General features: G+C 36.1%; 3 protein-coding genes across 3 annotated transcripts in view; 1 reads left to right on the top strand and 2 right to left on the bottom strand.

Moving 5' to 3' along the window:
* Positions 1–5,219, bottom strand: part of avl9 (AVL9 homolog (S. cerevisiase)) — a 48,263-nt gene extending 43,044 nt beyond the window's left edge. Inside the window, exon 1 of the mRNA XM_041813975.1 lies at positions 4,982–5,219. Within this exon, the coding sequence (XP_041669909.1) occupies positions 4,982–5,071 (90 nt within the window). The 5' untranslated portion in view covers positions 5,072–5,219. The remainder of the gene's footprint in view (positions 1–4,981) is intronic.
* A 1,128-nt stretch (positions 5,220–6,347) lies between these two features.
* lsm5 (LSM5 homolog, U6 small nuclear RNA and mRNA degradation associated) lies at positions 6,348–9,333 on the top strand. Its single transcript, XM_041814734.1, has 5 exons — positions 6,348–6,591; positions 8,660–8,755; positions 8,871–8,898; positions 8,990–9,062; positions 9,232–9,333. The coding sequence occupies exons 1-5, from the start codon at positions 6,540–6,542 to the stop codon at positions 9,262–9,264; spliced, it is 282 nt and encodes a 93-aa protein (XP_041670668.1). The 5' UTR covers positions 6,348–6,539; the 3' UTR covers positions 9,265–9,333.
* A 181-nt stretch (positions 9,334–9,514) lies between these two features.
* On the bottom strand, positions 9,515–15,220 carry psme2 (proteasome activator subunit 2). Its single transcript, XM_041814733.1, has 11 exons — positions 15,054–15,220; positions 14,723–14,755; positions 14,544–14,606; positions 13,960–14,046; positions 13,801–13,849; positions 12,703–12,800; positions 12,533–12,601; positions 12,209–12,276; positions 11,760–11,814; positions 9,916–10,002; positions 9,515–9,832 (listed from the first exon to the last, which is right to left on the bottom strand). The coding sequence occupies exons 1-11, from the start codon at positions 15,099–15,101 to the stop codon at positions 9,752–9,754; spliced, it is 738 nt and encodes a 245-aa protein (XP_041670667.1). The 5' UTR covers positions 15,102–15,220; the 3' UTR covers positions 9,515–9,751.
* Positions 15,221–16,058: the final 838 nt, after the last annotated feature.

The raw sequence follows: 16,058 nt of genomic DNA, 5'->3' as shown, positions 1-16,058 counted from the left end.
AAGCAAACCCTTATCTTTTAATTACAGGGTTTTATCTAGTAATTACAAGATCAGGATCTCAAAATGACAAGATAATCATTATGAGCTAAAGGGATGCTGATGTTCTAACACAGTGGTTGTCAGACTCCTAAGATCAAGCCAAAATCTAAAGGCCCACCATGTTCATATCAATGCAAAACAGCCTCTTTAACACTTGCAGCATCTTCACTGTTGTCGTTGAAATAATGTATGTCTGCAGAAATTTACTCGGCACTCTTAGATTTGTCTCGAGGCCACAGGTGTGTTTTACCAGACTATTTAAGACTAGGGATTGGGATCATTAATTACCACCACCAAGGAGGTTATGTGATGAGGGTTTGTTAGTTAGTTTGTTTGTTAGTTTGTCAGTAACATAACTCAAAAATTTATGGACAGACTTTCGTGAAATTTTCAGGAAATGTCAGAAATTGCATGAGGAAGAACTGATTCAATTTTTGGAGTGATCCAGATCACCGTCTGGATCCAGGAATTTTTTAAAGGATTCTTTACTATTGGGAGATAGGGCTAATGGCGGAGGTCTGCGCTCTCAGAGTGCTTTTCTAGTTTTTATTGATATTGATACCCTTATTGATACTCCTTATTGATCCAAGTCCTTACTGATACCACTATTGATTAGGGCTGAACGATTTTGGAAAATAATCTAATTATGATTTTTTTTCCCCCCAATATTGCAACTGCAATTTGATATGTGATTATTCCTTAACTTTCTTTTATTCCTAAACAAGGGCTGAACAATTCTTTTAAAGTGTCTAATCCTGATGATTTTGACTCGTATTGCAAACTGGATATGAATCATTGCATTGAAGGGTTTTGGTCATTCTTACATTTAAGAAAAAAGTTTTAAAAAAAGAAGAAGGTAGGATTTTTGTAGACTATTTGAAAAAATAGCACCTGAATGATTGCATGATATGTCATGCATAACGTCTCTGCTGCAAAAAAAAAAAAGTTTAAAACTGGTATTTGACACAAATTTTACTTCAAAGAAATACTGCACCTTTTGCAATTTGAAAAGTGCAGCAGACCATATTGTGATTTAATCTAATTTTCGATTAATTGCCCAACCCTACTTTCATGCTGGGTGAACCTGAGGAAGCTACCTGCGAAACGCGTTGTTCGCTCTCAATAAACAATAAAGTCTATCTCAGTGTGCGGCGGATCATTTCTTTTTGTTTACTTCGGACCTGCTACTGACCAGCTCCTGACTACCTGGGCTGTGCACGGGGATCTCTGTTCAAGACCTACTTTCAATACTTTTCTATAGTTTGATGAAAAAAAAAGGAGACAAATATTTACACTCGAGCAGTCTCAGCCGAGTAGTGCTTGAGTTAAACGGCTATGATTCAGACTGTCATCTATTATATATCCCTCAAATATAAACACATTCTTCATATTCACAACCGTATTTATTAAGGTTTCTCTTCAAAAACAAAATGTTCCCATTTTTATGTCACATTTGAATGCATCATACCATATCGAATAGAGTTGTCTAATTTACTGAGGTTACCTGAACCCATCATATTTTCCTTCTTCATCTCGTTAAGTTCACTAATTAACTTTAATTCTGCCGATTCCACCACAGATGTCTACTCTGGATTAATACTTTTAACAAACAGGACTTGCTACAAAGTTTTAAAATACTTCTCAGCAGTTATCTGAGCAGCTGAAGAAGAAAACTGTCCTTAAGCAGCTGAAGAGAGTGGTATGAGAGCCTGTTACTCCCAGCGCAGGCAGATATGAGTGCATGTGACTCGCAGGCAGCGTCTTTTTTCTTCTGTTTTAAAGTTAGTACAGCTCAATGTTTTTAAGACTTACATCTGTGTTGCAAGGAAGACCATAAGACTGCACATCACAATGAGATGAGTCAGCCACACGAAGCAGAGCCATGATTATTCTCAATGTTTGTCCATTTGCAGAATGTTTCCCTCCACTGGTGGGTCAATAAATCAACATTTTGGGTCTACAAAGACCCAAAGTGTTGATTCTAATGTGATATATTCATAGAATGACAAGTATTTCTTGTTAAAATCCTTCAACAATGAACAATTTAGGGGTACAGCTGCAAATTAAAACTAATGCGACTGCATTGCAACTCTTCAGCTGACAATAAAAAAAACATGGTCTGAATAAATGTGATATTACTGCTGACTGTTTAGTGTTTCACAAATGACAAAATCACCAAGCTTTAAAAGACACAAAGCTCTCTGAGTAACTTCATTATGCCGAGTAAATATTGACTCCTCTTACACTGGAAAAGTTACTTTACAGTTTAAGTTTCTATTCTGTCAAAGGAGGGACCTTTAAACACAAATCTTTTAGTATATTTTTAGAGCAATAACTATAAAATTTACAGTATTTTAATTACCTTTTCAATACCAGTGTAACATACGCAAAAGTTGCAGGCATCCAGTATTGGTCAATTTCTCTTTTTTATTACCAAACAGGGAAGTGACTCACCTGTGCACTTTCTAAATAGCACAAATATACTGGCAACATTTCAGTGTATTTGTGAGACTTAGACAGTGTGCAGGTGACTGTGTGTAATTGCAGCCGGTTTACTCCTCTCTTATGCACTTGTCTTATGAGAAAGGCTCTGTTAACACTCTGCATTAGCAGTGCATTCTTGAAATTTAGATACCAAGTGACTGCATTCTAGATTGTGCACATGTGGTGCTGCTGGACAGACAGAGCACCATCTACACCATACAGAAACATCAACAATGTTTTGGTAGAAGACTCAGCTGAGAAATTTAGACATCATGGGAATTAAAATCAAGAGACTGCTGTCAATATTGGGTAACTGGGAGATCTATTTTGTTGTCATGGTATTGGAGCAGGTATTAATGGTACAACAGGTAGAATGCAAAGAAACATACTGTCTCCAGGAAGTCTAGGCTGCAGCCTGTTATTCAAATAAGAAAACATAGAGCTGCAGCTGCTGCTCCTGCTGGATAAACTAAAGGGGAAAGATGTCCAAGTCAGCAGCAGAGCAGCAGAGCACACGTTACATAACCATGTGAGCCCCTAGCCAACAGCTGATGTTTACTATACCCTCTCCTCACTGTATCAGAACAATTGCTACCCCCACCAAATGGTTAATACTATGCACTGCTGGAGGACATAATGCTCAGTTATCTGGTACATTGCCAACGTATTGGCAATCTCAACAGTGTGTGCAGGCTTGGTCCAGGGAAATCTGTCTAGAGTTAAAGACATATAAACACACTCATAGGGTTTGTCATGATTGTTTGCACCCACATATAGATGTTAATTTTTTTTTTTTTTTAATGCCAGGCCTAAAGATCAGTTAAACATTTGTTTACAGTAACAACTGCTAACAGCCACATGGTAAATTAGGCCACAAAATAATCTACTGGAAATATTTAGGCTATATCAATGCTGCACAATTAATCTAATCACAACTGCAATTGCAATGTCAGGCTTTGCAATTGCATAACACATAAAAGCTGCAATTATTTTAGCATTAAGTATTATTTGGAGGGTTAAAAAAAATGTCTGTAAAAGGCCTCTAAGTTTACAGTGGTGCCAATATTGCATTTAGTAGAAGTACCTTTATTATCAGAAAAGAGTAAACTTTTATCTTTGTAAATTAAATTTAGTTATTTTGAAAGCAGCACTCTTCATTTTCATTGATAACCAAGAAAGTAGACACATGATGTCATTTATGTATTATAAACTGCAATTTCAGACTGCAGTACTGTCCTGTATAATCTCAACTGCACATTATTACAAATTGTGCAGCAGCAGCACTATCACTGACCACAAGATAATCTGTTTGTTTGTTTATTTTATTTAAGAGCATTTATAGAATTATTGAAAACCCAGTGATATCTGCTTATCACAGTGATAAAAATAGAACTCCCAGAGATATAAGTTAATTTATTCATTTTAATGATCAAATTTGCAAGTCAACTTCTACACACTGCCTAGATAGATAGCACAAATATGTTGGCATTGAGAAAAGTGGGTGGAACTGGCAAGGGCTGAGGGAAAGCCTTGCTCCTTGACAATTTTCTTAGAGCTATCAGTATATTTGTGCAATTCAGTAGTCCTGCACAATTTGGTTATAAAATGTGGTTGTAAACCTTGTGAGTACCAAAATATTGCAGACTTTTCTGAAATTATGTTTGTAGCATGATGAAATTGCAATAGCAATTGCAGTTAGATTAATGGTTCTGCACTAGTCCTCGACACCTAGTATTGTAAAATGTATGTGCAAAATGTATCTACCCACTTTTCAAAATGTTCCAGCTAAACATATTTGGGAGATTTTGACAACGCGCTCCCTCTTTAAGTCAAAAATATGACATGAAAATAATTTAACTGATGGACTTTTGATACCAGTAATCATTGAAAAAAATTTTTAAATCATTTTACAATACGAGTATGGACATTTCTGACAACCTCATTATATGGACATGTGGCCAATGTTTTGTGCAATGTAAACAGTGTATGGATACATCTGTAATTTTAAATAACTGATTAAAAGTAGAATTAAGAAGGACTATATTTTTGTTACAGCTGTACAAACCTGTTTCAGTATTAAATAAAAATGTACTACTCTGGTAACTATCTATAGTTTATTTATGGATAGAAATCAAGGTATATATCAGTCATGGGTATTCTGCTAAAATAATTCTGATTTATGCTGTTTAGTATTTCTAGTCCCTTGCCCTATTCTATGCAGGAGTTAACTTGGAAACTTTGGTAAATGAAAACATGAAATTATCCACTAATCACTGCCCAGAACTGTGGATCGAAACAGATATCTAAAACGTTTTGATTGAAGTTGTATCGTATCAAAGTGTATTATTCTGGTAGCATGACAACTCTAAACTGAGGGGAACTATGCCCTTATAATAAGTTATCAACAGAGAGTTAGCTAGCCGTTAGCCTGGTTAGCATAAAGCAGAGGTTCACATACCTGACAGCCCTTTTTATGGTGAAATCCAACCACCACGATATGAAGCACCGGCCCCTTTAGGTCGTCTCTGCCGTGACTGTGAGACTCCATGGCCGTCACACTGGTAATACGGTAGTCCTATGAGTGACTTTAACTGAGGGTATAATTCAAACACAGAAAACAGAGCCGATTTGAGCCCCTGAGTCGATGCCGTCCGCAGCACACAGGCTGGCAGGAGCACAACACAACCACAGCAGAGAAGGTTTTCTCTTCCGCTTCGTCCCACTGCGTCAGAGAGCGATACTGAAGGAGAGGGTGCACTGCTGCGCACTTCCGCCTTCACAGCGTCACAGGCTAGCTTAGCAACATCATCTATTTAATTTGGTTGTTGGTGATTGTATGATAACTTTTTACTTGATGAATCTGACAAAATAATACAATCCTTTAAAACGTATGCAACTGTTCGTTAATGTGTGAACAGATCTTTAAATTTTGAGAATGGGAGCTCTGAAAGGGAATACATTTTATTTCACTTCATTTTCCTGGGATAAAAAAGGCCTAAATTTGATTGCTTTACCTAAATCTCAATGCCATGCATTGATCATGTTTTATTGGAATAATAATGCTGGTATTCCTATGATAATGAGCTGATATCTTGGGATCTCAGGAATACTACTGAAATTGCCTTACTGTTAGGGTAAAACGGGGTAAACAGAAGGTTGGCCCATAAATGTATGTTCTCTTGGGTCAGGGGTGTCCAATTTTTTTCACTGAGGACAACATGCTTAATAATGTGAAGACAAATGACCACTCTGTTATACCGTAATTTAAGTGTACTAAACCAATCCAATAAATTCAAGATATGCAAATGTGTACCATTTGGGAAAATGTTTGTTTACAGAGTTAACACAGCAGCATTTTTAAGAAACTTTAAGAAGTGCAGTACATTCAGGAACAAGCTTCATGTTTTAATGTAGCCCATATGTAATTATATTTGTAAAATTAGCTGGGAGACAATGTAGAAATGGCCAAATTTTGCCCTTGGGCAGTAGTTTGGACACCCTTATCTAAGGTCTTCAGTTATTGGAGCTATTTGATGTATGAGTATAACTTATTTTAATGTACATTGCATTGTTAAAGGTTTACCGTAAATCAGTATGCTATAATTTAATTCATAAAATTAAAAACAAGCAAATATACGTTACTTCAGTCTGTTCTTTGTTAAATTCATGCACAAACTAGCAGAAAGAAAAGTAAAACTTTGGCGGGTAATTCTCTTGACCCGGACTCTGTACTCTTTACTCCTGTGAAAGGTTGACGTAATGTATTGAACAGACTAGCGCTACCCTGTGGATATTGACTGAATAACCGTTTAAGCTTCTTGTCTTCCGATCCTGTTTCTTCTGTTTGTCTAAGAGAGGTCATTATTTTGTTTAGGATGAATGTCAAAATATAGCTTACATGTATGGACTAGTTTCAAGCAGCCGCACATAGTCAAATGATTGATGAGTCTAGCTTGATTGCTTAACCCTGGCTACAGACGTTATGCTATCGATTGCTTCTGGCTGAAGTACATTGAATGAAGATGGCGGCTACTCCGGCAACGAACCCATCGCAGTTGCTACCACTTGGTTTGTACAGTCGTCCTAGTTTTGCGTTTCTGTTTTTTTCTGAAACTAATTCTGTCTTCTATGAATTTTTTGTGCTTTGGTTGGGGTTTCGGGCGGTAGTTTAGATATCAGTAGTGTTTTGTTAGCAGCGGGTTAACATCGGTGTTGCGTTGCTCTCAGATGCATGCGCATGTCAGTAGCCTAGTATTACCAGAAACAAGGACAAACACAGACTAAATAGCTGTATGGTGAATATATTTGAAGAGTTTATAAATTAAGTATATGTGTGTATAAAGAGGATTTTGCTTACAATTATGGTATTATAGTCAGAACACGTATGAAACAGGAGTGCCTCAAACCTTTTCACTGATTTGTCGTTATTGCTAGTAAATCAATCGTTGCATTTTATCAACAGGTCAATAAATGTCGACTTTATTGTTTCGAAGCTGAATATTTCTTTATTAAATGCCAGGAAATGTATTGTTCAAAAACACCAGCTGTCACCATTTTCGATGCCAAACAAAAAGAAGTAATAGGCGAACAGGTGTAGCTTTTTTAGGTATTTTTTTATGGTTTACATTCTAGGAGTGTTACACCAAAAGAAATATTAAAACAAGAACACTGCTTTATACTGAACTGCCACTTTGTATATCAATATCGGCTCTAAATTTAGCTACCAGGGCATTTCCAATATTCATCTTAATGACTGCAATCATCTTGCTCCACTATTCCTGCAATGATTTAACAACACCCAACTTTGTAAAGCCATCTGTCTATCACTGACAAAACATCTGCATATTTTTCTAACATTTTTTCTCTGGGGTTTGAGATTACTTTTTAAATGTTTTTTTTTTAATACAAAAAACTAAATATCCTCACAAGTGATCAGACTGTATAACAAAACAGAAATAAAATGTTATATCTGTGCCATCATAAACTTTCTGTAAAATACTGTTCAAGCATTTTTGATACTGTTGATTATTATTATAACACACCCAGTTTGTTTTAAAACAGGGAATCAGAAAGTATATAGGTAACACAAATTCAGACGATCATTTGTCATGCTTAAGGAAAGGCATTTTAAAAAGTTGAATAAATTTTTTATGGTTCAAAAATACCTGATTGTAAATTAGTAATCTTAAATCAACCAATGATTACTTGGATGTATTATACGTTTTAAATTTGTATTATTTACAAAGATGGAATTTGAAATTTCTTCCAAAACTGCCAGTATTTTTGATACTTCAATACTAGGGATGGGACTTGATATGATTTCATTGATATCAGTGCCAGTATCAATTCTTCTTACTGATTCATTTCATATCAATTCCCTTATCGATTCCTTCATGTGAATTTTCTTTTTGGAATAAGTCAACTATAAGTTTTCACAATTAGCAACTCAAATTTTATGGAGTCTCTTTCCCTCTGCACACTGAACAAGATGCCCCCATAGAGAGAGTCAATGACAAGCACATAGTTCTGGGAACTAAAAATGTTAAATATTGAGTGTTTGGGAGGAGAAAATGCTAAAATATACAAAAAATATTTTTTTTGATGGAAATGTCTCAGTTAAAACAAACTGCTCTTTACATCATTAATCTCTGAACTTCAATTAGAATGCAATACTACTGCTCATTTTATTTAAAAGATAAAACCTTAAAGTAAATAACTAGGCCTAGTCTCTGGATCCTAGATCTCTGGATGTATAAAAATAATTTAAATCTTGTACAAAATTAACAGTTCTTGTGCTAAAAAATGCGTGGAATCGCTGTTCAACAGACATTGCATGTCACACTGTTAGTGTCATTTTTTGAGAAATGAAGCTACACTTTCGACAGCCTTAGTCTGTTTTTGTGACTGTCAGCCATGTTTACTTCCCTGACTCCTCTGTTCTTGCTTGTTTTGCTGATCACCCCTTGTGAGACTGTTTTTTTAAGGCACGTGGAAGTAAAGCATTTATAAGAGAATAATTAATATTAAATGTAAATTAAGTCAATGCATGAAACCATTTGGAACTGGTTCTCAACTGGAACTGGTTTTCGATTCCCAGCCCTAAAATTCTAATATCAACTTTGTTTGACACTTTCAGAGCTTGTGGACAAATGTATCGGCTCCAGAATTCACATCGTCATGAAGACGGACAAAGAAATTGTCGGGACCTTGTTGGGGTTCGATGACTTTGTCAGTATCCTTTCAGAGTTACAATCCAACTAAAAGATCAACACAGTCTACTCTTGTGTTTAATTTACTTCCTGCTCAGAATAATGTCCAAAGGTTTCCCCCTTAACTCAGTGTTTCAGACATGGTTCTGGAAGATGTGACTGAATTGTAAGTGCTCCTTTTGTTTTTGCACCTACATTTTTTTACACCAACTGTTTCATTTACTGATTAACTAAACTCACTTTTAATCTCTTTTTAGTGAAATCACACCAGAGGGGAGGAGGATAACCAAACTGGACCAGATCCTCCTAAATGGCAATAACATCACCATGGTATGTTCAATATTCTGCAAGTCTCCTTCCACTATACTCTCTTTATAGAAGGGAAAAGTTGAAGGAAAAAGAAATGCATAATGCTGGTGGATATACTTAATTATGTATGTAAGTTTAACATATTTGGACCACAAGTGTATTTTTCTACATTTAATTTTCTTTTTTGCAGCTCATTCCTGGAGGAGAAGGCCCTGAAGTATGAGAATCATCGCTAAAAGAGCATAAACATTTGTGTTTGAATACAGACCTTTTCCTCTGCTGCTCTCCTTAATTGATTTTGTCATTTCTGTTATTTTGTGACCATTCCTTCTTGTTCTTGGAGGAGGAAAGTATTTTTGTATCATGGTTCCTAACTGAGTATTTGTGTAAAAGAAAAGATAAATCAGAAATGCACTTCACAATTAAGTTTTTTGTTCATTTGTTTTAGAAATAAAGGAGAATCAAAGAATTTGAAAAAAACAAGTCTTTATTTTTCCTTTAACTCATAGTCTAACAACTTAGTGCAAGTGTTGGTACAAAGCTAAAGTGCCATCTTACAACAGCATTTTAAAACATATGAACATGTTTTTTAAATTTATGGAGAATATGCAAATTGTTCAGAGGTAAATGAATACAACTGAACAGAGAGATGATTGGTAATGAAGTTATTGTAGAATCTGCCCCTGTTGTACCTCCCTTTCTGTCCGTCCTCAGTACATGGACGGCTTCTCCTCTCCTTTAGGATTGGTCACTTTGTCAAGGTTCTTGTTGATGATGTCGTAAAGCTCAGCCTATAGAAAACACATAGAAAAAAGAGGTTTAACTTTCAGAATGACAGTGTTTTGGTCATATCTCATAGACAAATGTGACGTACATAGAAGCCACGAATGTCCAGGACAACCACCCTGATCTCATTATATATGTCCACATCCTTCTCATGGACGAGTGTACGGTAGTCCATCTGGAATCAGAGAAAGATTAGCTGAAGATAGTCCAAAAGTTAATAAAACACATTTAATCATCAAAATTAGCCTGTTATTCCATATGTTTATTGTAAACAAATACCGCTTCTGACTTCCACTGTAACATCAATAGACTTGGGAACTACAGCTTTAGAGCCTTGAAAACTTAAAAGCACTTATGACAAGAAAACTGCTAAAGAAGCTCAAGTCCTTTTACTATTCACAGGTGCAACTCAAGAAGAATAACATGAAAACCCATTATTTAATTCAAAGAGTTACACTTTCATATTATCTACTTTTGTTTATATGAAGTAAAGTATTTCTATACATTATTCTTTTAGTCTTGATGATTACGGCTTACAGTTCACACAAATCAAAAAAATCTCAAAATATCCGATTATTGTGGGAAAGTCTCATATGAAAAGGTTTCCTGAACCTTCATTCTCTCACTCTGGTTCAGTACACACAACTACAATCATGAGGAAGACTGCTCACATTACAAATGTCCAGAAGACAATCACTGATGCCCTCCATGAGGAAGGTAAGCCACAGCAGGTCACTGCTGAAAGTCAAGGCTGTGCTCAGAGGCTGTATCAAAGCAGATTCATGGAAATTTGACTGAAGGGGAACGTGTGGTAAGAAAAGGAGCACAAACAACAGGGGTGAGCTCAGCCTTCAGAGGATTGTCAAACAAGTTAGAATCAAGAACTTAGAGGAGCTTCACAAGGAGTGGACTGAGGCTAGAGTCAGTGGATCAAGAGCCACCACACAGGTCGAGGAAATGAACTACAAGTGTTCCTCGTGTCGAGCAACTCCTGAACCACAGATGTCATCAGCGTCTCACCTGAACTAAGGTGAAAACGAGCTGGACTGTTGCTCAGTGGTCCAAAGTCCCATTTTCAGATGAAAGTATATTTAGCATTTCATTTGGAAATGAGGGTACCAGAGTCTGGAGGAAGATCAGAGAAGCCCAGAATCCAAGGAAGTCCAGTGTTTTCGGTTTCTACAGTCAGTGATGGTTTGGGGTCATTAGCTCATGTTTGTCCACTGGTCTTAAAAGTCCAGAATCAACGGTGTTGGCCATCAATTGGGAGATTTTAGAGCCCTTCATTCTTCCATCTGCTGAGAAGCTTTATGGAGATACTGATTTCCTCTTCACCTGTCCACAGCAAAGCCAAAACTACCAGACACTGGTTTACTGACCATGGTGTTACTGTGTTTGCTTGGCCAGCCAACTGGTCTGGCCTGAACACCGTGAAGAATCTCTGAGGAAACGTCAAGAGGAAGATGACAGCCACCAGATTCAACAATCCAGATGAGCCGAAGGCTACTATCAGAGCAACCTGGGCTTCATAACACCCCAGCAGGACCACAAATTTCTGGCATTTTAGGCATTTCTGTGTTCTAAATCGTTTTAAATTGTTTTTGTAATAATCTAATTACTTGAGATAGTCGATTTACTTTTGTGAGCTGTAATTACCAAGGTTGTAACAAAAACAGCCTTGAAATATTTCTGCATGTGATTAATCGAGAATACGGGGGGGGGTGTTACATTTTGAATTAAATCACAAGGGAAATAATGAACATTTTCATGATGTTCTTTTTTTGAGATGCACCTGTCCTGTACAATAATGCTCACAAGACAACCGAACGATTACACAAACTCAAGGTGAAACAGCAAGTACATCTCTGGCCTAAGAAAATCTTCAAAAGTCTCAAACATGAACCTTTGATAGTAACTTAAAAGAACACTCACCACATGAGTCTCTTTGGAAGCTTTTGCAACGGCATCTCCTCTCTCTGTAAAGTATCTGGAAGGTTCAAAAGAAATATTTCTTAGAAATTGAAGTTTGAAAGGTGGAAGTTTCCTGACCTTGGATGGTCTAATTTAAACCCAGCATTCTTAAAAAAATTTTTTATCTAATTAAGACAACACAATTTATCACAATTTCAGTACTTGATTCAAAGGCTATGGCTTATTTAAGACTCTTGTCCCTGATTGGACCTTTGAGATGTATAAAATACACAACATTCAGCAACATCCATCCAGCCCTATATGGAGAAACTGACAGTCCAAATGAAGACCAGAATCTTCATAAAGGGATTTTTAGTTCATCTGTTCCCAAACAGCTAACAAACTAGACAAAATCTACAGACATTTTTCGGGGAAATTTGATGCTTTTTCCACATTTATATCCAACCTACTTGTTGAAGTTGGTCTGAAAACCATCAACTTTGGTCTTCACAGCAGTGATTCTCTCCAGGATTTTCTCCTACAGTGAAAAAACACACTTTTTCAGATTATCACACCCTTTATTTATTGTTTACTCTTGGGCTTTTATAACTTTATGTAGATAGGACATTGGAAGTAGTCAGATAGTAGGATGAAGAGAGGGGGTTGACATGTGGGAAAGTAGCCACAGGTCACCTACTTCAAGGACTATAGCCTCTTCACACTAGGCTAGTAGGGCCTCAAATAATCACACACTTAAACCCCATTGTGCCTGTATACATGCACATGTACAGTACCTGGATGGCAACCCCAAAGTCATTTCCATCTTCTATTTTTGGGATAAGGTGCATAATCCAGCTGGAGACCTACAACAGAGCAGTAAGAGTGAATGTAACCGGCTAAATCAAACAATTTCAAGCCAGTGAAGTACATTTGCGTTGATTTAAGTCAGTGTTAAGTCACTTACAACAACAATGGTCTCTCTTAGAGCGACAATCTCCGGCTTCACCCTATCTAGAAGCGCTTGAATCTTCTCATTACCCTTGATGAAGCCACATTTTGGAGCTGTGGGACAGAGCAGAGAATTTAGACATCTTCTCTGCCTCCTTTGAAAATCTAACAGCTAAAATAAATTTTAAAAAGGAAGGTTAATGAAGTTTGGGACTAATTTCTTCTTTTCATTGAAGGTACAGCATGTTAAGTATGTATGGGTGCATTGGTGAACTGTGTTGGGAAGGTTTTTTGTTGTATAAAATTATTAGTGTTTGTTTTGGCTTTGTTTTTCCTTGATTTTTCAAGAAAAACTGATGCAAAATATTTTTTTAGTTACTCGGTTATATGTAAATTTACTGCAGGGTTCCTACATGCTTTTAAAAATCAAATTATAGACTTTTAAGATCTGAGTTGCGAAAAAAATAATACCACTTCTTGCACAGTAAACTGTCAAAAATGAGAGGCATGAGATTTCTTGGTACACCGGACCACGAGTGAATTTTCTGATTAAATGAATTTTTTTTGGACATGAAAAAAGATAAACAGAAGTGCTTGGCACTTAGTGCTTGATTCATTTCTTGTTTGATTACCAAATATTACATGCAAACTACTGCAGAAAACATTCTAGATGTTTTGGTAAAGTTCAGACAGTGTGTTTTCATGCATTTTTTAAAATAATATTTCTGGAGCTTTTTACCTATTTTTAGAGAGGAAACATGTGGAGACAGAGCAGGGGAAGGCACGCAACTAACAGGGCAGGCCAGGAATCAAACCTGCAACCAGTCCATTGAAGATCATAGTCTCTGTGTGTGGGCACTTGCTCTACCCACTGAACTAAACTACCACCCCTGATGCACAATTTTTTGGATTTGATTCAATGCGCACCAGTCAAATGACATAGATAGGGGTTAGATTTACTTTTAAACTATTTATCACTAAAATAATGGAGGATGGATCATTTAAAAATATGCAGTATCTAGAAGTATCAAACATTTTGACTGCCTGATTGTGCACAATGCCAAATGTAACCCATTTCCCCTCACAAAAACTACAAAAACTAAACAGTCCCTACGTTTTTTCTTCTTCTTCTCGTCATCTTCATTCTTGTCTGTCTCCATCTCCTGTAATTACAGTTACATAAATAAAGCAGGGATAATCAATACAGAAAGAAGCATAGCAACCACATGAATGAAGTGGTTGTGGGACATCTACTGGATGAACTCAGTCTCACCTCGTCCTCTGGAGATGGAGGGTCCGGAATGGGGATGTCCAGGGGAGCTTTGAGAGATGCTAAGTCTGTGATACTGAAAGCATCATCCTAAAGAATTAAAGAAACATGGGAAGAATTTAAGCTCAAATTGCAAGGAGGACCGTTAAATTGTCAAATATTCTGTAATACAATCAAATGAGCCTCATTCGACTGCCAATCTCTTAGTCAAACACCTGCTTCTGAAACAAGGATCATTCCATTACAGCTTTGCTGGTGATGTTGATGTCTATTTTTACATAGATTTGCCTGTTTTATTTTAGTGTAGATACCAGCTTATCAAAACTACTGGCATAGATGAAGTTCTAGAAATAACTCCTTAGTTTACAAGTGTGAGCATGAATAATTCTAAGGTGGTCAAGGGATGGAGAAAGAGAGATAAACAGAGGCAAACAAACAGGACAATATAAAGGAAATATTAATGACATTGTAGCCATAAACCTATCTCAATCTGTTTTATGGCTACAATGTCATTAATTAGCAGTAGCTAATAACCATGCATGATCTGACTGTTGTATGCTATGTGCTAAAGGAGTGACCCTGCTGACCTTAAGCAGAGCATCCAGCTGTAAAATCTTCTGAGGGATGAAGTTGGAGAACAGATTCCCTGCCTGAAATGATCAAAAACACAGATGTTCTGCTGAAAAACTTTAATATACATTTTGGGAATAAATGTATCATTATAAATGATAAAAGATTGGAATTAAATGACTGCTGCTTAACAAACCTCTTGATACAGAGACTCACGGCAGTTTGTCACCTGTCAAAGATAAAAAACAAGGCGAGGTTAATGAAAATATATGAATAGCCTATTTAAAACGCTGACTCACGCTGGAAAAGCCAGTTTGATTTACTTTCATTTTCCTCTCTGAAGGGGACTTTCCATTCCTTAAAGTAATGTATATTTACATTTTGAAGCACAATTATTCTAAACATTACACAAACTCTCTACTGTACAGTCATTGCACGCTGTAAAAGGCTTAAAGCTTTGAACAACTGTCAAATGTTACCCGTGCAGCAGAGTTCAGTAAAAAGAAGAATATAAAAAAAAAAGTTACCTTCACTGCAGACTCGCTGCTTATTTTCAGGCTTGCTCTCTTCGACATGATTACACCAACCTTTACAGTTTAACACGAATAAATACGTCCGTTTTTAATAGAAATAATACGTGTCCAAGTGCTCACGAGGACAAAATCTCTCGATACGGATATTATTTCCTCATTCAGTTACTTTCGATTTAGTTTAACATGGTGCGGTTAGTTAGCGCCTCCCACTGTATCCCTCCGCAACTAAAAGTAGGTCGAATCAAGCCTGAGGTTTCATTTAAAAAAAAGAAAAGAAAAACTCATATCATCTCATATAATTATTTACGTCAGGGGTGGGTACCTTTTGGTTACCAAGAGGGCTGCATTAATTTTATTGCCAATGCCAAAGGACCAAATTGGTACAGATCGTAGAATATTCTCACTTTAACCCCTGCAATTACTAATAATCCAATGAAATGAAGAGTATGCAGCTTTCCTGGTAATTTATCCTACCAACATTTATGTTTTCAATCTCAAGTGCAAAATGAAAAAAGTTTATCTAATGGCATATACAAGATTAAATAAATTTGAAGCTACTATTTTAATGCACTGTACAAGATACTTATTTGGTATTTCACTTGCATATTTCTTGCATGTGCATTTAGTGATGCATGTAAAAAAAATTTACAGAAACAAGTGCAGCCAATTTGTTTTACGAAAAAGAATAAAGAAAGAACTAAATCAGTAAAACAAATCTAAAACGTAAAAAAAAAAATAACAATCCAGATGGGTAAATGTAGATAAAATACAGACAATTGAAACGAGATATTTAAATTAAGTAATTAAGAATTAATAGATCTCATATATTAAAATGAAATTAAAACAAAATAAAGTCACACAGTAAAAATTAAAAATAAATTCAAATAAATAAAAATGTAATGAAGAAAAATAACATAGATTAAAATAAATCTATATCTAATATTAAAAAATCAAAATAAAATAAATTAAGAATTTAAAAGAATGCATTTCTTATTTTAA

Source organism: Cheilinus undulatus, linkage group 19 (assembly GCF_018320785.1).
Source record: "Cheilinus undulatus linkage group 19, ASM1832078v1, whole genome shotgun sequence".
Lineage (NCBI taxonomy): Eukaryota > Metazoa > Chordata > Actinopteri > Labriformes > Labridae > Cheilinus > Cheilinus undulatus.
This window is presented reverse-complemented; position numbering and strand designations above follow the sequence as displayed.